This window comes from Misgurnus anguillicaudatus, chromosome 19 (assembly GCF_027580225.2).
Source record: "Misgurnus anguillicaudatus chromosome 19, ASM2758022v2, whole genome shotgun sequence".
Classification (NCBI taxonomy): Eukaryota; Metazoa; Chordata; class Actinopteri; order Cypriniformes; family Cobitidae; genus Misgurnus; species Misgurnus anguillicaudatus.
The window spans coordinates 53350498-53369617 of record NC_073355.2 but is presented as its reverse complement, the minus strand read 5'-3'; the positions used below and the strand labels follow the sequence as shown (position 1 = coordinate 53369617).

The 19120-nt window shown below is 37.4% G+C and overlaps 2 protein-coding genes across 2 annotated transcripts in view; both read left to right on the top strand.

Moving 5' to 3' along the window:
• The first annotated feature begins 233 nt into the window (after positions 1 to 233).
• On the top strand, positions 234 to 5186 carry LOC141351242 (uncharacterized). The gene is made up of 5 exons (XM_073857869.1): positions 234 to 970; positions 1252 to 1523; positions 1804 to 1994; positions 3710 to 4097; positions 4259 to 5186. Exons 1-4 carry the CDS (start codon positions 881 to 883, stop codon positions 3802 to 3804), a joined length of 648 nt encoding a protein of 215 aa, XP_073713970.1. The 5' UTR covers positions 234 to 880; the 3' UTR covers positions 3805 to 4097; positions 4259 to 5186.
• Positions 5187 to 5601: 415 nt separating this feature from the next.
• Positions 5602 to 19120, top strand: part of LOC129426521 (NACHT, LRR and PYD domains-containing protein 3-like) — a 48972-nt gene continuing 35453 nt past the window's right edge. Inside the window, exon 1 of the mRNA XM_073856735.1 lies at positions 5602 to 7167. The gene's annotated coding sequence lies outside the window, so the exon portion shown is untranslated. The remainder of the gene's footprint in view (positions 7168 to 19120) is intronic.

Below are 19120 nucleotides of genomic sequence, written 5' to 3'. Positions count from 1 at the left end.
ACAGAATGCAACAGAAACAGCCTGGCAACCACCCATAATACCTTAGCAACGACTTAAATCACACAGATATAGATGAAATATAAAGTCAGAATTCTGACTTTGTATCTTAGAATTCTGACTTTGTATCTCAGAATTCTGACTTTGTATCTCAGAATTCTGACTTTGTATCTTAGAATTCTGACTTTGTATCTCAGAATTCTGACTTTATATCTAAGAATTCTGACTTTGTATCTCAGAATTCTGACGTTGTATCTCAGAATTCTGAGATACAAAGTCAGAATAGTATTTTATTATTTTTTTACAACATGGCGGAAACGGGCTTCCATACAGGTGGGTGGTGTCTCCGTGAAAAGATCGCAGTAAACCATAGATATATGGGAAGCCAATTCTGCCATATTCATAAATAAATACATACATAAATAAATATACAAGGAAATGTAAAAAAGCAAAAATACAGAAATAATCAGGGTATCTTCCGTCCATTCCATATCCGTTTTCAAATAAAAAAAAACGGAAAACGAAAAAACAAATCGTTTTTCAATATATCATTGTATTGCCTTTGTTTAATATTTACTTAAAGTTATATTTTTCTATTCTGACAGACATACAATCTACTCTAAATAACAGATTTAAGAATATCAGCCTAAAAACGGAATATAACATTTTGATTTCTTAACTAAGCTATATGACCCGGAAGTTCACGCGCACTGTACGCCTTTCTAATGCTCCACACTCCAGTCCAGTTGGTGGCGGTAATACACCATAAGTTGGCTTGTCAACCGCCATTAAACAGTACAAGAAGAAGTTCACACGTGGACGAACGGAAACCTGTAGAAATCTGTAACCAAAACTTCACCTCACCAACTTCAAGCAAGTCGTCATGGATACATACACGCTTTTCAAGGGTCCTAAGAGGGTAACTTTAAAAGACGAAGACATGACAACTGATAAAATTGGCCGTATATTTCAGGTAATGATTTAGATGTTTTAATTTAAAATTTAGCAGAGATGGGCAAACTCGCCTTATCCAGGCTAATGTCCTGCAGAGTTTAGCTCCACAATCAAGCACACTTTAGCCAGATAATCTCTGTCTTAATGATTACTGGAATGCTACAGGCAGGAAAGTTCGGTTGAATCTAAACCGAAGGACCCTGCAGGGCCGAGTTTGCCCATCTGTGCCAATTATTAGAAAATATTACCAATAAAATTAAACGATATATTCTTATATACAACTATCAATTTTATTTGAAGGTGTGTAGTTCCAGTGTTTACATAACTGATGATAGCAACGTCGCTGTCTTCGCTGGAGAGAGTGGATTTTTTAGTAGTGTCGATCTTGTTACAAGAGGACACTACAAAGTTCACGGAGATTCTGCCGAGGTGCAATCACCGGACTCAAATAGACCCGTTGCTGGATCTGGGTCTGTGCGCTTTGCATTTCAACGACCCAGTGCGGCTGCTGGTTTTGCTTCGCAGGCATTTTTGTCTGCGCCGCGGGCCAGTATGTCAAAACCTTTTCAACGGTGAGTTCAACAAACGTTTGCCCATGGGAACAATATTATTATACAAAAGTTTTGGGTGGTATTTTTGATAAAGCCATACGCAAATTGTATTTGTTATCAGTTCACTGTCAGTTCTCTAATAATTGTGAGAGGTTTTATTAATATGTATGGCTGCCTAAATTATTGAAGCCAGAAATATAATGTGACTACAATGTATGTTGGCATTGCTTTCTAATAAGGTCTAGTCTATAGGAAGATAAGGTGGTCTTTGGAAATTTACCTAAACACCTTTTTTTTCAAGGAATGTTTTTCTTTCTGATCTGGTTGGTGGAAAATGGACACCTCAGAAGACTGTGGCGATCCGTTTTCATGAACATGAGGCATCAGTTCCTGGCATCTTGGTAAAAGTCCAAGATGCCATTGGGTCAGAAGATGGTTTGATTTTGACTGATGGCCAGGGGAATGAGATTGTAGATACAGAGGGAACAAAAGGTAACTGCATAAGATGAATGAATGAAGCTTTATTTGTCATTGTACAAGTACAACGAAATTACAGCCATCAACCTGTCCATACATACAATACATAAAAAAACAAGGGGGGGGTAGACAGAACAGATCGACAGAGCATTGAGAAGAAGTACAGCATTACATGAGGGAGGGTAGGTTAAAAAAACAAACCCCCAGACTGTGCTCCAAAAGGAGCACAGTTTGGGAACAGGGAAAAAAACACCTCAGCAACATAAGCACATAGTCAATACATCTTACAACATGAACAACAAACGACTTGCAACACGATAGGGGGGAATGGGGGTTGGAGATAGCCCAGCGCAGACAAGCAGCCATCCGGTCCTGCAGCCATATTCGGCGCTGGTCTCAGACCCGTCTGTCCGGCTGGGGGGTACAAAGCGGCGAAAGTGAGGGATTTGGGTACTGGGTGGTGATTGCATATATATGTGAGTCTGTGTAAGAGTTTGTGTGTATGTAGGCCTTGAGAGAGTCGCTTTGCCCGGCATCCCAAATCTCGGTGCCTCAGTCCGCAAGATGTTAAAGCGTTAACATAGCAAATTGCTATGGAGACGACCTTGATTAGGTCCAAACAGAGTCAACAATCATTAGGTGTCTTTGGGAGAGGGGTAAGGGAGTGCAAGAGCGTCTCGCTGCAGTGCTCTTCCGAGGGAGTTGTTGTTCCAGCAGCGGCCCTGGATAAGGGGGCCGAAAGCAGATAAGATTGCAATTATTTTGTCTTGGGGCGAGTAGCCGCATTCCTTTACACGACTACTCTCTTAGTCCATTCTGGTCCATCCGTTTTTTCAAATCCATTAACATCTCCTTGATGGTATCCATATTGCGGGTCATTTCCAAGTTGTTATCCAAAATGCGGTTAATAGTCCCAGCCTGAGCGCTGACCGCTCTGCCCACCGCTTCAATCATCCCGGGCAGCTTTTTTGGACTTTTTGCAGCTGTCACCGTCTTCTTAATTTCTCGATAAACCAGGGCAAAGCCTAATCCAGTCAGCAAACCCCAGGTTATCATGGTTCCGAATAGATAGATATCTTCAATGTCCTCCACGGAAAGAGCCGCCAGACACACGACCCGCCACCTCTCCCATGCGTCCATCGTGTAGCCAGCAGCGAACGTTCCGGCAGGGCAGACAGGTTCCCCCGAACCCAAGCTTCTCGTCGAGAATATGGTGTCAATTGCGTTGAGAGACCAGTTGATCAAATCCATGATTTTTAGTTTCAAGAGCAGTGCAGAGAGAGTCTCTCAAAGTTAAGACAAAAGACTATACAACACGAGAGGAGCAAAGCAGGGAAGGTTACGGGGAGGAGAGGAGATAAAATGCGACCGCCTTCGCTGAGAGCAAAAAAAAAAAAGATGAGAGACTACAAGCTGTTTCAAAAAAATCTAAGATCATCACATTAATGAAAACACCAGTAAGGTCAGAGAAATGTAATACCAGTTGATTCAAATAAAATAAAGTTTTACACACATAAAAATCACCTGAAATTTTCTGACTCTCAAAAAGTTACAGAAAAATGATCAGGTTGTGATTGATGAAGCCTTAAGAGGGCAAAAAGCACATTGAGAGCAGCTTGCTTTTTTGCTGTCTGCATTTTAGTAGTGCTGTTTTTCTATTCTATTATAAAATTTTCACTTGTTCAATCTTGACTTAATGAATTAATTTAAAATATGAATTCTTTCCCCAGGATCAAGTTACTGGAAACAAAACTCTAGAAAGGTTTTTGCTGTGCGTGAACAACAGTTCTTGGAAATGAGATCCAAGAAGAGAAGAGTAAGGTAAAATAGCTAATATTTTGAGCATTTAAATTAGTAACACGTAACAGACTTAAATATATGTAAAACATGGTTTGCTTATTGTAAATTGTTTCCTCATCCAAAGGGATGATGACAGCCAGCTACCAGAGGTCTTAGAAAGAATTGAAGAGGTGGTGTTGGCATCCCAAGAACTGCCAGAGGTTGTACAGGCCATCAAGGGATTATCGGAGCTGACTTTGGCACACAGATGTTTTATTAGTTTCACAGATCAAGAATGTGCAGCTATCAAAAATGCATTTGCTTGCATAATTTGCAAAGGTTTGTTAACGAGATAATTTTGTCCCTTTAAGATTTGTTGATAGCCAGAATAGTATTTTTTGAATTAAACTGTAATACTTTCCTCTCTTTTCTCTGGATTAAGATCCCAGAAATATTATAAAAAGACAAAACAAGTAATTTTCTTTATTTTAAATTTCTAGGAGCCATGAATGATCCGGTTTTTGCCGTTTGTTGTCAGAGTCTCATTGCATGCAAAGTGTGCTTTGACCAGTGGCAGCGAAATGCCAACACCTGTGTGAAGTGCAGAGGAGAGAACTCGAGGGAAAACACCTACAGAGTCACAGGAATTGATGGTGCATTGTCTGCTTTTGGGGATCTTATCAAGGATTAAAAACAGTAAAAAGCTGTATACCAGTTACAAGTGTCACACGTTAAGAGGATTTATAATATGGCACAACTGCAGCTGCTCTTTATTTGTTACTGCTGTTAGTTACATGTTAAGAGTAAATATCCTTTTGAATATACAGTTTTAAAAAAAAGTTATTACTGTTGAGATGTTGACTTAAAAGTGAGATGCACTAAAGGAAGCACTTTTTGCTTTAATATGAGTAATGATTCTCTTTACATTTAAGTTATAAACCAAATATCACTGTTTCAGTGTCAAGTTTTAAACTTTTGATTTGTTGAAAGTAAAATGCAGCACTGGATAGCACTTTATTAAACATGCTTTAATGTGACCATTTATACTTCAAATTACAGCATGTTAAGAGTAAATATCCTCTTGAATATACAGTTTAAAAAAAGTTATTACTGTTGAGATGTTGACTTGAAAGTGAGAGCACTAAAGGAAGCACTTTTTTGCTTTAATATGAGTAATTATACTCTTTACATTTAAGTTATAAACCAATATCACTGTTTCAGTGTCAAGTTTTAAACTTTTGATTTGTTGAAAGTAAAATGCATCGCTGGATAGCACTTTATTAAACATGCTTTAATGTGACCATTTATACTTCAAATTACAGCATTGTTTTAATACAATTGATAATGTGCAAAAGACTTGTTTTTTGTTTTGTGTACTTTTTGTACTTTTGTAAAATTATTCTTAACAAAAATTTTCAATAAATGTTAGTATTACAATGAACGTCTTGTCCCTGTTATTCTTAAAGAAACCTTGATTTTCATTAATAATGTCTTGTTACATTTATGAGATGTAATATGGCTTCTTTAAATGGTGTGAAGTCATAATTTGCAGCCTGATCAAAGCACTGTGTAATGTCTGGGTAATGATCAGCAAATTCTTCCTCTGCCTGGGATCTGTCTTCCTCACAAGAAAAGGGATCTGTCCCGAATGTTGATGTTCTTGTCAGGCAGGACCCCACATCTTGCTGATACATGTCTGCAACCACAGAGGCCTGTGGAAGGAGGTCCTCAGAAATCCTTGCTGGACACCCACCTTTAGCCAAGATGTTTGGTATTCCTTTTCCTACAACAGTAGTACCATAATTAATATATAAACAATAAGAAATGTCTAAAAAGGTTCTAAGAAAACCGAAATCTAGCATTAAACGGCTGTGATCTTGATCATAGAGAGGACAAAATCTACATGTAGCTTGACAATGGTGCACTTATATACAATGTATTGATTTGTAAATAATTTTGTGTGTTTACATTATTACAATCAAAAAGGAAAATACATGTTTAGAAATACCTGCAATCCTATGTGCATTCCATGATAGCACAGTTTGTTCAAGCCCAATTGAGGAAACCTGACAAGTGAGATTGGATACACAAAATTTAGTTGTGTTGTCCTCCATGTTGATCACCTCTTGGTCTTGAAGTTGCAGCAGGGCTTCTTTCAGGGGATAGTTGACTCTGTTATTTATTTCTGGCCATATTCGCTCAACTTTGAGGTTCTGTGGATAAGGTATCATATTATTTATTTTATTGTGTAAAGAAATTAGTAAGGTTTTTTAATGTGGCAGGAAAAACTTGCCCTTGAGGATTTTGTCTGTACATATGGTTGCCTGTTTATATTGTATCTGTGTCTGGACAGCAGCTCGTGGATATACAGGCACATATAGAACTCTTTTCCATGGTCAACCCGGATTTCATCCCACATGCCGTTTTTTATCACGGCTTCTCTGAAAGGATATCCAGGCTTCAAAAACTGACAGTGTGGTTTAAATGTTCAAAACATGCTGAATTAGTCCATGTCACAGTGATTCTCAATTCTAATTAGACCAATTGACCTGGTGTCACATTTAACACCTATTTTGAATTGTTTATAAGACCCAAACTATTGTGATACTGTGTTTTAATGGGTAGGGGGTAGCATAGAAATATATTGTCAGGGAGTCAAAAATGTTTACATTCTGTGAAATCTGAAAAGTTCATTCATGATCACTCAGAATTGAGAAGCACTGATTTAAGAGACACACAGAATAAATGTTAATGGGGCATGAATTAACCTGTAAACTTTCTGATAGATTGTTAAGTTGTTTTTAACAGGCATTGTGTTATAAGCCACAATTTGGCTGCTGAAGCCATCTATTGCCATAACATGCGTCACTCCAAACATCACCAGCTTCTCATTTTGTTCCAAGTGTAATTTATGTCCCATGTATTCTGCATGGTAGGGGACTGGATTTAGATTGCGTACACCCTAATAACAATTTAATGAATAAACTTTAACTTAAAACAATTAGACAACTGTATTATTAACTCAGTTTAAGGACTTAAAGACAGACAAAATATATTTTAAAATATATTTTATAGTGAATGTAATAAGAATGTATTTCTTAAGAATATTAATACAATTTACAATGCTTTTGAAGTGTTCATGATGATAAGGGTTTTATTTATTTATGTAGGCTATTTACTAGGTTGGTTCGGGGCCCCCCTAATTTGACCGCTGGTGGGGGGCCCCAGGTGGCCGCCTACCTATGCCTCTATGTTAAGACCGCCTCTGGCTGCCAGTAAACCCAGTAGGTCCTGATGAACCAGTTTCTGTTTTTTTTCTGATGTATTAACTGCTAAACACACCCAAATCATTTTAGTTGCTCTCTTCAACGACACAGAGAAAGATCTACAAACACAGTCATTATTAAAGGTAAGTTATTAAATATTAGAATTTTACGACAGTGGTAATGGACAAAAGAATTTTAATTTAATTCAGGTGTGTCAAAAACTGTACATTCACAGCTGGGCTGCGTACAAATAAAAGTAAAAGTCTAACCAGTAACCATATCACTTATGTCACGTAACTAACTAAACTTAAAGGAATATTCAATTTTCTTAAAAGAAAAATCCAGATAATTTACTCACCACCATGTCATCCAAAATGTTGATGTCTTTCTTTGTTCAGTCGAGAAGAAATTATGTTTTTTGAGAAAAACATTCCAGGATTTTTCTCATTTTAATGACTTTAATAGAGCCCAACATTTAATAATTAGTTTTTTTTCAACGGAGTTTCAAAGGACTCTAAATTATCCCAAACGAGGCATAAGGGTCTTATCTAGCAAAACGATTGTCAATTTTGACAATAAAAATAACAAATATACACTTTTAAAGCACAACTTCTCGTTTAAATCCGGTCGTGATGCGCGAACCTGACCCGACACAATACGTAGTGATGTCAAGAGGTCACAGAGGACGAAGGCGAAACTCCGCCCCAGTGTTTACAAATGTGTTGAAAGAGGACCGTTCCTACGTTGTTGAATGTGGAATGATACTAATTAATGTCTTTGTGTCAGTTTATTGTTTACAATGGTCCGCAAATGTGCTTTTTATGTAACACGTGACCTCCCTACGTCACTACGCATTTACTGGACTGGATTTAGACGAGAAGTTGTGGTTTAAAAGTGTATATTTGTTATTTTTATTGTCAAAAATGACAATAGTTTGGCTAGACAAGACCCGTATGCCTCGCCTGGGACCGTTCACAGTCCTTTGAAACTCCGTTGAAAAAAACCGCCAAGTGTTGAGTTAAGTATTAAATGTTGGTGTCTATTAAAGTTCATTAAAATGAGAAAAATCCTGCAATGTTTTTCTCAAAAAACATAATTTCTTCTCGACTGAACAAAGAAAGACATCAACATTTTGGATGACATGGTGGTGAGTAAATTATCTGGATTTTTCTTTTAAGAAAATGGAATATTCCTTTAAGGTCAAGACAGAAAAAAAATGTAGCTTAGTTACCTTATGCAGCTTATACCATAAAACTCTTAATAAACAGCAATAAATGCTCAAATCATAAAACAGTAGAAATTAGTAAAGATAAAATAAGTAAAGATAAAATAAGTAAAAATAATATAAGTAAAGATAAAATTTTCCATGACAAATTTCAACAAACTTTGAAAAGGACACCTTGTGCTCTACCAATGTTGATTTTAAATAATTCAATTCAATTCAATTCAATTTTATTTATATAGCGCTTTTCACAATACTCAATTGTTTCAAAGCAGCTTTACATTAATAAAAGCAGTAAAAGCACAGAAAAACGACAGATAGCATAACATAATACACAATAGCATAAGCAGTCAAATAAGTGCAAACAAACTTCACCATTACTTGTACATTTTTAGTAATTAGACAACATTAAAGCAACACTAAAGAATGTTTGCTCTTTGCTCCCCCTACAGGTTAAAAGTGTAATTGTTCATTAACACTGTCGTAAATACTGCAGCTTAGCTGTCTCTGATTGGATTGTAGGTCTGCCGTAAAGCAAGTTTTTGTAGTTTTCACTCGAACTACAGGACGGACCCGACAGTTGGAAACTTCTTTAGTGCGGTTTTGGCCCTGTTTCGAGTGGATGAACCGCTGAAACTTTTTTGGAAACGTTATTTTAAGGTAAAAAAACTCTTTGGTGTTGCTTTAAGTTTTTTAGTAAATAAATACAGAAAAATGCAGTATTTCTAATTGTAGGTATGCCTACATTGTGTATAGTCTATAGTGGTTCCTGGTGCAGAATGCTCATTCTGTTAGAAAGTGCAACTCTGTCTCAATTTGGTTTTGGTCACAGTGCGGACACAACCTCTCCTCCTGTGGCAGCATACCTGTCAATATTTGGATTCCAAAATCTGGGAGACCTGTAAAGCTGCGTTCACACGGTACCATAATGCGCTTGTCAAACCTGTATTTGAGTCGGCAGCGCCACAATGAAACTTTGTTTCGAGAACTGCAATATTTTGTAAAAGTCTGTGGCAGTTTGAGCAGCAGGTGGATTGAGATCCAAAAGAAGGCATTTCATCTTATTTTCTTCTGATTGAGTGTCGGCAGCTGTGTTGTCCTGTTTTAGGATTGTCAGCTGCCGGCAATAGCAGACTGGTAGGCCGCTATGACAAAAACCCCAAGTTGTTGAATATTCCAAATATCAATATGGTTCCAGGAATTTGTAGTTTTACGCCTGTTTCACACATACTCCGTATGCAGTGCGTTTGCGGTGCGTGTTGCAGTACGTATGCGGTGCGGTCCGTCAAGTATCCGTTGTGCTTTCACACATACTCCGTTTGCAGTGCGTAGCTAACCGCTGCTTCTGCGCATCAAATAATCATGTGATTGATACTTTCTGTTGAAAAGCGCCTCGTCAATAAACTATATAATAGCCTACTGTGTTTTTTTCTTCACATAACAATATACTTTAGATATTATTTGACAGACTAGGATGTTTAAAATCTCTATTGTAATGATCAGGACACATGAAAGGATCAAAGGTCTATTTATCTCCACATATATCATAAATATAAATTAGCATTATAACTTTTGAAGAGAAAATGGTTACATTATAGGCTACATTTCCTATACTATTTATATATTTGCATAGACGAGGGAATTTATATAACGGCAATGAAGCTCATATGGCAAGAAATATTCTCAAATAATTAAAATAACAGCATAATGACATGAATAAACAGACAAGGAAGCAAGATTAACGTGCAAAGTGTATTATTATTACGGGAAAAACAGCAATATTACTGAAACAAACTCTGAGGTAAAACACGCTGTTATAACTGCAACAAGTCTAAATAAGCTCAATAACAATTGAAAAAAATAATTATTATCTTCCAAAACGTTGTATGACAAACATTATATTTAAAGCAAATGTATTCTTACAATCATTCAAGATCAACACATTATTCCATATTACTGAGCACGTTCGTCTCTCGCCTCGCTCTGTTATAATAGCGCTGATTGACAGGTGCGCTTCCCCGTCTATCAAACAGATCATTTTGTATAGTTCTCTTTAGAAAAATTAACCATAATTTTAACGGTTGACAAAATGGTTTTTGTCAGATTGATTATGTTTTTTTTTTTTTTTTTTATTATAACAATAACCCAACAGTGGTACAGGTATCTCATAGTCATACAAACAGCCACATCACCTTACAATCTTTGAATATACACATGTTCAGACAAAAATAATATAATAAGAAGAAATAATAAAAAAGAAAAATAACAAAATAGGGCATATCAAAGTAACTAACAGGGCCATTTTAAAGACAAAAAAAGAAAAAAAAAAATTTTTAAAAGGAAATATCAGTCACTGAGCAGCTTCCAGAAAATTCCACAAAGACGACCAGGTTCGCCAAAAAGCATCTGATCTTTGATGCAGATCATAAGTTAGTTTTTCCAGAGGTAAAAGAGTGGCAGCTTGACTTATCCACATATTGACTGAGGGGATCTGAGGAGTTGACCATAATAATAATATACATTTTTTCGCCAAATATATACAAAAGTTCAGTACACTTTCTTCATCACAGTTAAGGCACAGACCAGCTTTACAGTTCAAAATATAAACAATTGGAGAAAACACAAAAGACTTTCTAATAATCTTCTGAATAATCTTATGAATCTCTTTCCAGTATCTTTTGATTTTAAAGGGGACATTCCATGAAAATCAGACTTTTTCCATGTTTAAGTGCTATAATCGGGTCCCCAGTGCTTCTACCAACCCAGAAAACATGAAAAATAGCAACCCTGTAACTTTGTTTTGGTATGGCTCTCTCTGCAAGCATGTGAATAAATAGGTCATGCGGATTTCGCTCCCCCCATGACGTAGGTAAGGGCTCCAATTATAATGATACCGCCCCTTCAACTGCGCTATCCAACCATGAACGGCCTCACGAGTGCGATAGACAGAGAGAAAGTATGACTGACAGCACGACGCGTTTGTATTCCATCAAACACAAACAGGAGCCTACAATCTTATAACTTGTAGTTTTAATAATCTTTCTAAAGATGGAATTAACGTTCTAAAGGATTAACGTTACCTTAGTGCAAGAGAGAGAGAGAGAGAGAGAGAGAGCGGCCGAACGAGAGAGAGAGAGCAACGCGACGGTTCGCTTTCAAGCAAGTTATGTTGTTTAATATGTTTCTCTGAAGTTTATATGAATGAAAGCAAGGATTAATGCACTGCACGAGACAGAGTGAGTGAACAACGCGTATTCACTATCATACACAATAAGTAAATATGTTGTTTAATGTTTCTCTGAAGTTTCAAATGAATACGAGGAGTAACAAGATAGATGAGAGACTGACAGAAACGCGAATGTGTTCAATCACAATAAACTTAAACATGTCATGTGATCTGTTTCTCTAAAGTTTAAGCATCAAACGTGTTGTTTTATTACAGATCATTTAAATGTGCATGTGGTTTGGTCAAAAAGTAAACTTCTGAGTGTTTGTGGACGTGTATTTTATTGTAACATGCTGAAACTCATTATGCCTGTTTAAAACAAGGGCAACATGAGACCTTAAGTCTCTATTTTTATTCCACAATGTTTCCCATCTACTGATAAACATGTATTTAGTATGCATAAAACAGATGATTGACTTTAAACTTCAAATATATAATGCTTAACATCGCTCACTAACTTCTTTCGTGAGAGAATCTCCCTCGATGCTCTGTCAGCTCTACTGCGCCAGCGCTTGAGACTCCGCCCACCTGAGCAGCTCGTTTGGATTTAAAGGGATACACACAAAAACGGTGCATTGTTGCTCAGCCCCATAAATTGCCTATTTTAACATGCCACAATAAATTACCTATATGGCATTTTGAGCTAAAACTTCACATATGTACTCAAGGGACATCAAAGATTTATTTAATATCTTAAAAACGTCTTCTGGAATGTCCCCTTTAACACAATCCCAGAACACATGCATCACTGTGCCAATGTCTGTCTTACACTTGAAACATAATTGGGAAGAGTTTGGGAACATTTTATGAAGTCGAACTGGAGTTAGATAAGTTCTGTGGATAAGTTTAAAATTTTGTTCGTGGGCCGATATTGAGACACCTTTGGGGAAAACACATGTACAAACAGATAACCACTCCTCATTACTAAATTCTGAACCCAAGTCCTTTTCCCATATCACCCTCAGAGCGTCAAACGTTGAAGGACCAATATTGGACAGCAAAACATATAGCTCAGAGATCTTACTCTTAAGAGTAAATGAAGAGAGAAGCTGTTTTTCCACTTCAGTAAGATCAGATCGTATATTACCTGCTTTAGATTCTAAAAAATGCCGTAATTGAAGAAATGTATAAAAATGATTGCTGGGCAGGTTGAAATCCTGCCTTAATGAATGAAATGACCTCATTTGACCATTATCAAATAGATGGCCAAACTCAGACACTCCTCTCAGCCTCCAGGACAAAAGACCAATATTTTGTATGGTTGGGGGGAGATCAGGATTGAGTGCAATAGGAGATTTAAGAGATATGTTATTTGGGATACCTAAATATTTCTTAATATCCTTCCACACCAAAAGAGTATTTGACACAGTGAAAATATAAGTTAGAGATTCAATTTTTTGTATATTATGAATAAATGGCAATGAGCATAACAATCTAGGAAAGCATCTTGAATATTCAATCCCAGTCCAGCGAGAGTCTGGTATGTTAAGAAACCAGCTTATCATATGTTTAATTTGTGCGGACCAAAAATATAACTGAAAATTAGGCAGTGAAACCCCACCCAATTCCCTAGGTTTCATCAAAACAGAAAATTTGAGTCTAGGTCTTTTATGATTCCAAATGTATTTTGAGATTGAAGAATTAATCTTTTTAAAAAAATCTGCACTTAGATAACATGGCAAATTTTGAAACAAAAAATTAAATCTCGGAAGAATATGCATTCTTATAACATTAATCCTACCCAAAAAAGAGTTTGGAAGAGTCGACCAATCTGATAGGTTCTGATTAATTTTCGTAATTAACTGGGGATAGTTGGCTTTATACAAATCAACCAAATTGGGTGTGACAATAATACCTAAATATCGAAATCCAGAAAGTGCTAAATTGAAAGGGGATTTTGTGAAGGCCTCGGGTGGAGTGTGCAAATACAAAGCCTGGGATTTGTCTAAATTTATTTTATATCCTGAGAAATTACTATAATTTTCAATTATGGAGAGAATTGCATCAGTAGAGGTTTCAGGGTATTTGAGATAGAGCAGAACATCGTCTGCATAAAGGGATATACGATGTTCCTCTAGACCTATTTTAATTCCATGTATACTAGTATTAGTTCTCACAGCAACAGCCAATGGTTCAATAACTAAAGAGAATAACAATGGCGAGAGTGGGCAGCCTTGACGACAGCCTCTGCTTATTGAAAATCTGTCAGACAACACTCTATTAGTGTTAACTTGGGCCATAGGGTTAGAATATAAGAGTTTAATCAAGCCGATAAAGTTAGATCCTAGTTCTATTTTTTCTAATACTGCAAAAAAAAAAGGCCATTCCACCCTATCAAATGCCTTTTCGGCATCGAGAGAAACAATGAAGGCAGGTTCTTTGGTAGCGTTTAAATGATCGATAATATTCAATACTCTACGAATATTATCAGAGCCAAATCTGGACTTCACAAAACCTGTCTGATCAGGGTTGACAATATAAGGCAAAACAGTTTCGAGCCGGCGAGCTAAGGATTTGGCTATAATTTTATAGTCCACATTGAGTAAGCTAATTGGACGATAAGAAGAACAATTACCTGGGTTTTTGTCTTTTTTCAGAAGCAAGCTAATCACCGCCAATGACCAGGATTCTGGCATAGAGTTCAAATCTAAGGTACTATTTATTGCTTGCATTAAAATTGGACAAAGCTCGGGCCAGAATTGCTTGTAAACCTCTAACGGAAACCCGTCTGGGCCGGGAGCTTTACCAGTTGGCATAGATTGTATAGATTGCCAAATTTCTTCCTTAGTAAAAGGGGCATTTAAATAATCTCTAGCATCTTCTGAAATGCCAGGGAGAGAGATCTCATTTAGAAAATTCTGCAAATCCTCACTAGACCCACTGGACCCAGCTATATAAAGATTCTTGTAAAAATCTGAGAAAGCATTGTTAATGTCCAAGGGATAAAAGGTCGTTCTGCCTTCCGGTGTCTTAATTGCTTTTATGGTCCTTTCGTTCTGCTCTTTTTTTAAATGATACGCCAAAAGGCGACTTGGCTTATTTCCTGACTCGTAATAGCGCTGTTTGCTGAAAAATAATAGTTTTTTAACATGTTCTGTATGATCTAGATTAAGTTTGGCTCTAGCCTTATTTAACAAAATCCAATTATCTTGATTTGAGAGTCTTTTATGTTGTTTTTCCAGAAAATCTACTTCCGCTTCTAATTCTTTCCTTTTTTGGGTTCTAAGTTTCTTCGTCAGCGAAGCATAAGCGATAAGGTGGCCCCGCAACGTAGCTTTGGCAGCATCCCATTTCAACGCAGGGGAAACTGGCGAATTCTGATTGTCCTGCCAATATTGAGTTATTTTCTGTTTTAAAAAAGAGTGAAAGTTGGTATTGTTTAAGAAAGAAGTATTAAATTTCCAGTATGTTGAATTCTGAATTGATATACTAATATCAATTTCTAAATAAACAGGACCATGATCAGATAGTACAATGGGGCCAACATAACAAGAACTCACAAGATGTATACATTCAGAAGGTATGAAAAAATAATCCAGTCTTGAATAGGAATTGTGAGGATGAGAATAAAAAGTATAATCTCTGTCTTTGGGATGCAGCTCTCTCCAAATGTCTACCAGGCCAAGGTTTTTACAAGTGTTGCGCAAAGTATATGAGGATTTACAACTAATTGAACCCTGGGGTGATGATTTATCCAAATTTCCATCAAGTACGCAGTTGAAATCTCCTCCTAAAAAACCGATGTTCTTACAATACTGATTAAATTTTAGGACCGCATATGACATACAATTAAGGCAATCTGTATTTGGAGCATATACATTTGCAACGGTAATATGTCTTCCAAGAATTGAACCTGAAATCAACACAAAACGTCCTTCCGAATCATGTTCTACATGTTCGAGAATGAATGGTATGTTTTTATGAATAAGGATTGCAGTGCCCCTACTGTTTGACGTAAATGAGGAAAAATAAATCTGACCAACCCAATCTCTTTTCAACTTCATATGTTCTTTATCAGATAAGTGAGTTTCCTGTAGCAGCGCGATAGATACATGTTCTTTTTTAAGGAATGTTAAAATTTTCTTCCTTTTAATTACATGGCCTATGCCCTTCACGTTCCAAGTTACTAATTTAATAGCGTTTAGCATACAGAAAGTATAGAGTCATAAAAGTAACGTGCAAAGTGTACAACCGATTTTGACAGTATGAGACATCGAATGCGAACTGAAAAGTACCACAACCAGAACATGAAACAAACCCGAAAAAACCCTCCCCCCAAGACCCCATTCCCAAACGATGAGGCACAGATGATATCAAAAAGTCACAAAATAACACAAGGCGCCTTGAAACAGACAATAACATAATCCCACCGAGTTAAACAGCCCCATCACTGCCCGCTCCACTTACGAGTATAATACAAAACATAAAACAGCGGTATATGAAACCATTGGGATAATTATTATTAATTAAATTTTGACATTTGAAAAAAATAATAACAATAAAAAAAAAAACCTTTCGGGTCCGTGTTACGTTACGTGGCGGACAGTAACAACATTTTGGGTTACCTTAAAGGGTTATATCCATAAAGTTATATCGTACATATCCAATGGAATCGACAATTTTTCCTCTGAGAATCAAAGTGCAGATCTCAAACAGAGATCAAAAAGTTAATCTTCCAGAGAGTCAAGGAAAGCCTTGGCTGATTTTGGATCGTTGAACAGTTTAATCTTTCCATTGTGCAGACACCTGAGTCTGGCTGGATAGGTGAATCCCTGGTACAAACCGCGGGCAACCAAAGCTTTACCCCTTGGTCGCGAACTGGCGGCGCTTCTGCAGCATGTCGGCTGACAGATCCGAGTAGAATCGAAGCTCCGAGCCATTATGAGAAACCGTCTTCTTCAGGGCCACTTTCAGAATTTCTTCTTTATCAGTGAACCGTAGAAACCGAACTAAAACACTTCTCGGAGCTGGATTCCGACTGTTAGGTACAAAGGTGGGAGATCTATGGGCTCTCTTGATGTCCAGTGCAGGGAAGTCCGCAGGCAGATCTAACCATTTAGGGATCATGTCTCGCAGAAACGCTGAGAGTGGACCGGAACCTTCCGACCTCTCTGGCAGACCCACTATTTTCAGATTCTTGCGACGGCCTCTGTTTTCAAGATCGTCTACCTTCGCCTGTAACTGATCCACCGTCTCCTTCAAGCCGGTTAGCTGTGCCTCAGTGGTTGCTGCCGAATCTTCGACGGACGAGATTCTCTGTTCGGCTTCATCCAAGCGAGTTTCAGCGCCAGTAACTCTCTCGGCGAGGGCAGCAAATGAATTCTGGAGACAGGACACAGAGCTGGCTATCCCCTCCAGACGGCTATTAATTCCATCGAGACGCGATCCGTTGGCCTTTATTTCTGATAAAATCAGCGACATATCTAAATGAGATTCGGCCGTGTTAACGTCAGCATCGGCCGAATGCGCGTGGTGAGTAGGCCTTTTCTTGTCTTTTTCTTTAGCCTTCTGCGAGCGCGTCGAGCCAAAAATAGGAAAATCTTTGTCAGATTGCGTGTCTGACATAGTCATAGATCCGTTCAGCGAAATAAAATGAGAAATCAGAGGAGAAAGATGTAAATATTTAAGAATTTGAGCGGAGCTAAGAACTCAAGCAGCCATCTCACTCTGGGTCACGTGACGCCCCCTGATTATGATTTGTATTGCCTTAGTTTAACAAAAAATTCCATGGTTATGGATATTGTTATAAGACAATATAAATTTGGTTACTGTTGTTTTACAAATAAAAACTTAAAGACTATGTTAGTATAATTAAACAATGGTAAAATTAATAGCATACTTTATGTATATGCAATGTACGGTAGAATATTTAGATGTTATACATATCATTTTTTAACTCGTGGTAAATGTTTTGCCTTAATTGCTTCATACTGGGATTAAACAAATAAGATTACAGAAAAAAACTACTGAAAAACTTTATTTACATCCATTTAGAGTGAAATTACTGCATTTTTGTGTAAATCCGTGTTCATTCTGACCACAAAACATGCGCTATCACTTTAAATCAGCACGTGCAGCTTGCGTGCCATACAGCAAAAATAGACTCGCTGCCGAAACGATCGCAGCACTGCTGCACCGCACCGCATCTGCAACGGACAGGACGGACCGCATACGTATGCTGTGTGAAAGCTCTAACCTGTTAACATGGCTACGTAAAAAATTATGCACCGCAAACGCACTGCATACAGAGTATGTGTGAAACAGGCGTTAGTGTGAGTGCCCAATTGTTTAGTTTGAGCACTGTGCTGAACTGCTGGTAGTTGAATCAAAAGATAAAAGCGCAAAAGCAAAAGCGCAAAGCACAGAGCGCAAGTAAAAGCGTCCGAACAGTAGCGAAGCAGGAAGTATTTCCTACCACTTCAAAAAAATATGATGGAACTTCTTACCATCATTTAACAAAATATGTAGAGGTATTACATATCAGTAATTCAAATTCCAACGATGATGACAAATAGATCCTCTGAGATGCAAAGAGAGAGTCAGGTTACATAAAGCAGTATAGTATAGACTAGACCGGACAATGTTTGTGTGCCTGTGAGAGTCTTTTAAAGGGTGAGTAATGAGGCTGCGAAAGGTGTGGTGAATTAGAAGATGGGTGATAGTGATCGTGGGCAGTGATGGGCAGTAACGCGTTACAAGTAAAGCTTTTTTCAAGTAACAAGTAAAGTAAGGGATTACACTTACAAAAACAGTAATTAGATTACTGTTACTTCCCCGTAAGCAGGCTGCGTTATTTTTTAATCTTGATTTTGTTTCGTGAGGCTCTCTCGTGTCGTGACGCAAGTCGGGTGACAATGACGTATGAGCGCCGCGCCATCAGTCAGTGTAGTGTTAACGTGAAAAGACAACATGGAGCGTGGAAGAGAACAAGATTATGCAGCGTTTAATGCTTTGAAGTACCGACATTACTTTGAGTTTAATCCAGTTAAAGGTGTCAAAAACATCAGCGTCCGCTGTACACTCCGCTGTGGGAATAAAACTTTTATACACAGCGAAAAATTCCACCTCAAATCTAATCAAACACCTTATGAAATTTATTTGAAATTTACTGAAAAAATCCCTGAACCCCCAGCTGACATGACCGCTGTGGCTCCATCTCATACACGTTCACACGAAATCTGATGTAAAACAACAGACTATATATCTATATTTCATGGATTATACGCATTTGTGGACAAAAATGGTCATTTGATGAATTCTATTAGACTGATTTCATGGGTTATTCACACATCTGAAACAGACTAGATTCGACTCGCGATTATTATATTAACACCAAGGTAAGAAGTCCCGTTTATATTCTGCATGTTGTCATCTGGACTTCTTTAATAAAATACAACATTTATGATGCTAGAGCATCTGTATCTCAAAACAGAGATCATACACTGATGCTAAACCCGTAGATCTTTTAAACCATGTATAGTAATGTTAATTTAATATTATGAATGTTTGTAGACAGTATGCTATATGTATATTGTTAGCAGCGTTAAAAAAAAAACGATGCCATCACGCCCACGAATTAGTGCGCGTCGAGAGGTTAAAACAGATAATGTTTTATTTGATAACATTTTAGATGATGGAATATGCAGAA